Source organism: Rhinolophus sinicus, linkage group LG07, assembly GCF_036562045.2.
Source record: "Rhinolophus sinicus isolate RSC01 linkage group LG07, ASM3656204v1, whole genome shotgun sequence".
In the NCBI taxonomy this organism is placed as follows: Eukaryota; Metazoa; Chordata; class Mammalia; order Chiroptera; family Rhinolophidae; genus Rhinolophus; species Rhinolophus sinicus.
Genome location: NC_133757.1, coordinates 78,439,061 through 78,445,060, shown reverse-complemented (window position 1 = coordinate 78,445,060; position 6,000 = coordinate 78,439,061). Strand labels below are relative to the sequence as shown.

Below are 6,000 nucleotides of genomic sequence, written 5' to 3'. Positions count from 1 at the left end.
TGCAGGGCTGTCCCCACTCGTTTATTAAACCACGGCACACTGAGCACCTATTAAGTGTGCAGACTTCCCCGTTTTACAGATGGGAAGACTGAGGACCAGGGGGCGTCTCCAGGAGATGGTGGTGTACTTCCCCAGCTCCATCTGCGTAGGGCATTCAGTTAGGGCTCAATAGAAGCGTGGACCATCACAGCCGCACCACCCGTCGCGCGAGCACACCCCCCATCCCCCCTCCCCCCCCGCTACAGCAGTTGGGGCGGGACTACGTGCTCCGGCTGCCGCCTCGACAGCAGTTGATAGCCCCGCCTCCGCCCCGCGCGTGCGCACTGCGCGTCCCGTCGGCCCACTCGACTCGGGGCGTCCGGGCGCGGTTGGAGAAGAGCGCGCGCCTGCGCCGACGTCGGGCTCGCGCACGCGCACGGAGGTGGCGGCAGCGGCGGCGGTTCCTGCCGGGGGTTGCGAACGGCGGGCGGCTCTGAGAGGAGCGGTGGCGCTGAGGGGCTCCGAGGCAGCGGCGGCGGCTCGGCACGCGGCTCTCGGCCCGGCTCGTGCCGCGGCAGGCGTTTCGGTCCGGTTCAGGGGCGCAGGCGCGGCGGCGGCGGCGGCCCGAGGCCTGCGGCCTAGGCCTCAGCGCGACTGCGGGCTCGATTGCGGCGCGGAGCCGGCCCGCGGTCCCTGAGCGGCGGCACCATGAGTGTGGAGGCGTACGGCCCCAGCTCGCAGACGCTCACCTTCCTGGACACCGAGGAGGCCGAGCTGCTCGGCGCTGACACGCAGGGCTCCGAGTTCGAGTTCACCGACTTCACCCTTCCCAGCCAGACGCAGACGCCCCCCGGCGGCCCCGGCGGTCCCGGTGGAGGCGGCTCGGGGGGCCCGGTCGGCGCGGGACCTGGCGCTGCGGGCGGACAACTCGACGCTCAGGTGAGCGGCACATGGCGGCGCCGGAAGCCCGGCCGGGCCTCGGCGCCCGGGGACCTGCCCCGGCTCCTCCACTTCGGCCGAGTCCGGGATAACCTGTTCCCTTGTTCTCCACTCCATCTGGGCCCAGAATAATGTGCCCCGGGTCCCCGACTCCGGCCGGGCCTGGGCTGACCTGCCCCGGATCCCCTACTCCGGCTGGATCCGGAGTAACCTGTCCCAGGTCCTTCACTCTGGCTAAGCCTGGTCTGACCGGTCCCATGTTTCCCGTTCAGGTCGAGTGCGGAGTAATCTCTCAGGACCCCGACTCTTGCCAGGTTCAGACTAACGAGTCCCGGTCCCACACACCGCCTGGGCGCAGGGCAGACCTGCCCCGGGTCCCACTCTGGTTGCGTCTCGGTGATCTGCCTTGAGTCTCCCTAAGCCTAAAACCTGTTCCGGATCTAGCTCAGGCCAGGTCTTAGGTGACTTCCCTCAGGTTCCCTTCCGAGCATGTACGAGGTGACCTGCCCTACGTACTTCTCTGCCAGGTCATGGGTGACTTGTCCCCAAGTTGCCCTCTGCCTGGATCTCAGAGGATCTGCCCGGGTCCCCACTCTGGCGGAATGGGAACCGTGCCCCACACCCCCCACCTGTGGTCGCAGTCATCTGGACACCCCCCTTCTCACAGCCAAGGAGCCTTGGGGTCAAATTTCCTCAGGCCCAGGGACTGGAGAGCGGAGGGTGCAGGCTCCAGGAGCATAAATGGAATTTTTGCCTCCGGTGGAGAGAACCCCACATTCGCTGGCTTTTGAGATTATTCAAGAGGCAGGTTGCGTTTTGTTTTCCTTCTTGCATTGCCTGTTGCTGAAACCGACCTGTTACATAACCCCACAGCTCTGCCTTGGAAAAGTTGGGTTTGAGTTTGTTCCTCCAGTGGGCAATGATAGTGGGTTTTACATAAATGGATCTGCCACATCAGAAACTTTTGTTTTTAATGATGTGAATGTTTAATGAAAGCGACTTAGGTATTTTAAATTTGAATTTGGGGGATGAGAAGTGTTAGCCCTACACTTCCTGGACCTGGATGCCTGCCCCCAGTGGGAGAAAGGGGCTGGCGGCGTCTTGGGCTAGGGTCCCAGGGAATGTCTCCATCATCCTCTGGATCTCAGATTCCATTCCCCAGGTTTCCCCGTGCCTGGCACATCCCTTAGGTTTATTTTCCTGAATTCTCAGCCAGGGAGGAGCTACAAGGCTCACCTTTTCACAGGTGTCAAGGCATGAGGTCCCAATGCCGGGGCTGGGGGAACCACCCCATCCTCAGCCAGAGTGAGCTCAGACCCTATTCTGGGGGATGAGGGTTATGTTCTCCTTGGGAGCCGTTGGTTGAGTCACTCCCGTGGGTAGACCACCCACTTGGGATTTCTTTTAGCCCCTAATAGAAGCAAAAAACATTTGACTCATTCTAACCCCAGATTCCTTAAAAATAGAAGTCTGATCAGTGGGGCATCAGAGAGAACAGGTGTGCAAGTGTGTATATTTTTCAGTTTTGTTTACATGTGGTGGAGGGAGGGAGGAGAGAGGGAGAGTCCACCTGGAAAGAAGAATGAGCCCCTGGAGGTGCGTGATCACATCTGTAGTCTGACTCTGTAGACCTCTCTGTTGCCACAGCTGTAAAATGGGGGCATAGCAGTTTTACTTTTGTTACTTTTAAACATGCATGATCTGTGGACTCATTCATATGGGCTAGATGGTGCTGTCTGTAACTTGTGCCCAGTGTGTCCAGAAGGTCCAGGATAAAGATCTCTTGGTCAAGCAGTGTACCAGCGATCTGTGGCAGCTCAGGGTTGTGAATAGTAATTGGTTTTTTGCAAATCCTTTTTTTAACTGTAGCCAATACAACACAGCAAACATGGGTCAGCTCTGGTTCTAGTTTTGTTCCTCATATTTGTGATTAATTGCGGGCGTGTCCTCTTTCAGTTGAAGTAATCGATATATTTTCCTGCACCTGAACACTGAGCTGTACAATATAAAAGCATTAATACTCTCCACTGGAGGTAAACATTACAGTTGAGCTCACTTGAGTTCTGACGACACCAAAAGGGCCTGTTCTTCCTTACTTTTAGTTAACCCTGACGAGCCACCCACCTATACCTGTAGCCTAATTTTTGATTTATATTTGGGGAAGGGGAGTAATGTTTGTGTCATAAGAGGAGGCCCTGAATTTGGGGGCAGGAAAGTCTGAATAGAATTGGAAAGTGGAAAAAAATTGATTATCTCCTGTGCCAGGTGGTGGCATTTGCTGGTCACAGCATTTGGGGAGATTTTCCTTGTTTGTCCTCAGGAGTTGGCTGTGGAACCAACTGTATGATGGGGTTGCCAGAGAGACTCAAAAACCTCCCATTCTAAATGCCTTTTGATTGAATCTTACTGGATTAGTGGTTGTAAAGTGTCAAGTGCTGTTGCAGCCGCTTTTGTTTCACAGTTTTATTGAGAGAGAATTTACATACCATACAATTTGCCCATTTAAAGTATACAATTCAGTGGCTTTTAGTACATTCAGAGTTCTGCAAACACCACCATAATCAATTTTAAGACATTTTCTTCACCCTAAAAAGAAACCCTAGACCCCTTAGCCTGACAGTCCTCCCTCCGCCAACCCCAGGCAACCACTAATTTTATTTATCTCTGGATTTGCATACTCTGTACATTTCCTACAAATGGAATCATACAGTATGTGGCCTTTTGTGTCTGGCTTCTTTCAGGGAGCATGTTTTCAAGGTTCATCCATGTTGTAATATATATTTACTCCATTGATTTTCATGACTGCATAATATTCCACCAGATGGACCGACGCCATTTTGTTTATCTACACCTCCCTTGATGTACATTTGGGTTGTTGCCACTTTTGCCTGTGGTGAAAGGTGCTGCTCTGAACATGAGTATACAACTTGCTTTGTGAATGTATGTCTTCAGTGAAATTGCTAGTCGTGTGGTAACTGTGTAACCCTTTTAGGAGCTGCCAGACTATTTTCCAGTGTGCAGCCACTTTTTTTTTTAAGGGGACAATTTATTTTTTTATTTTTTTAATAAAATTTTCATTGGGGAACAGTGTGTTTCTCCAGGGCCCATCAGCTCCAAGTCGTTGTCCTTCAGTCTAGTTGTGGAGGGTGTAGCTCAGCTCCAAGTCCAGTCGTTGTTTTCAGCAACCGTCTTCAATCGTTGTTGCAGGGGGCGCAGCCCACCATCCCTTGTGGGAATTGAACCAGCAACGCTGTCATCGACAGCTCGCATCTCCCACCAACTTAGCCATCTGGCCGCCCCTGGCCACTTTTGATATCATCAGGCCTGCCTGCTGGTTTTGTGTAGTTGGTTTTACCTGAAAGTTTGTTTAGAGGTAGAATGTGCGTCCTGGCAAGGGTGGGAAAATGGCAGGCAGGGGTGATTCCTGCCGAGCTCTTGAGTTGGTTCAAATAACGTTCGTTTTCTTGTATGAAATGAAGCTGATATTTATCAAATTCCTTGAGATTCTGGAATGAAAAGTGCTGATACAGTCCTGCCAAGTGTCCTTAAAATAGAGGGACAGTTTTTTTTTGAGCATCTGACCCTTTTCCTGGGCCGTTCGCCTACCCCCAAGAGGGCTGGGAAAGGTAATTTCAGAAGCTTTTGCTTAATAGCTGGTATTACAACTCTTCTGTGGTCTTTCTAGTTGGAATATTTCCTTTTGACTGTTGGTACAATTGTGTTTCCTCCAAATATTGGAATTGTGGGGAAAATTTAAGAGTTGGGAATACTCCCCAACCAAAAAAAGTAACTATATATGCAACAACGTGGATGCCTCTCAGAATATACAGAGTGAAAGAAGCGATTAAGCAAATGTACAGGTATATTCTACTTATGATGGCATTACATCCTGATAAACCCATTGTAAGTTGAAAATGTATGGAAAATGCATTTAATACACCTAACCTACTGAATGTCATAGCTTAGCCCAGCCTACCTTCAACGTGCTCAGAGCACTTACATTAGCCTACAGTTGGGCAAAATTATGTCACTGCTGCTGCCCAGAATCACGAGTATCGTACCACATACCGCTAGCCCAGGAAAAGATCAAAATTCAAAGTACGGTTTCCTGAATGCATATCACTTTCACACCATTGTGAAATCGAAAAGATTGTAAGTCCGGGACCACCTCTATGTACCCCATGAGTCCACTCATAAAGCTCTAGAAAGTGCTAGTAGCTAACTTATAGAAAGCAGATCTTTGGTTGCGGGGAGGGGAAGAAAGAAAGCGGGAGGAGTGACCAAGGGCATCAGGAGACTTGGGGGTGATGACTGTTCATTGTCTGGGTTGTGGGGTTTACATATGTTGACAAGTGTCAACTTTAAAGATTAGATGCTTTCAACATATGCTGTTTATTATATGTCAGTTATACCTCAATGAAATTTAAAAATCACACGGAGATACCACTGCCCACTCAAGTGGTTCCCTTTTTTGAAAATGCTGAAAATGCCACTTAAAACTCTCATCCCTTGCTGGTTGGACCATCAGCCACAGGTCTGTAGCCCAGCAGAGAAACAAGGCAGTTGCCCCAATGTGGGGCTGCTCAGAGTTACAGCAGCTTTGTTCGTGAGAGCCCCAGACTGGAAACAACCAGTGGCATCAGCAGGTGACTGGATCCACGACGCTCTTCCTCAGTGGCAAGTCCTGAGCAGGCAAACGGGCTTCTTTCTCTTCTTCAAGTGAGAAGATGCTAGGGTAACGAGTTGTTACCTCGTCTTCAGCCACCTGTCTCCTGCCTTCAGAATTCACGGCAGGCTGTCCCAACATATCCTTGACCGTCAGGAAAACAGGTCCTCGTCTGCTTTCTGTCCTGGGGCTTATGACGAGGACTGAGTTTGGTCCAGTCCAGGGGTTCCTCAAAGTGGTGAGTTTAAAATTGGAGGGGGACTTTTCCCATCTGGTTTTGTGAATATGCCGTTCAGCTATGATCTCAGTGCGCCTTGAGAAACTTGGAGATAAGACGCTGGTCACCTTGCAGGAGCTCTGGCAAGGCTTCATCCAGCACTTTCCCCTGTTGGATTTCCCGGGTTTGTTTCCAAATG

General features: G+C 51.3%; 1 protein-coding gene across 2 annotated transcripts in view; it reads left to right on the top strand.

Annotated features, from left to right (window-relative positions):
• The first annotated feature begins 409 nt into the window (after nt 1-409).
• UPF1 (UPF1 RNA helicase and ATPase) overlaps nt 410-6,000 on the top strand; it is a 33,888-nt gene continuing 28,297 nt past the window's right edge. For both annotated transcript variants that reach the window (XM_019736820.2, XM_019736819.2), the window contains exon 1: nt 410-918. In XM_019736820.2, the coding sequence (XP_019592379.1) occupies nt 688-918 (231 nt within the window). In that variant the 5' untranslated portion in view covers nt 410-687. The remainder of the gene's footprint in view (nt 919-6,000) is intronic.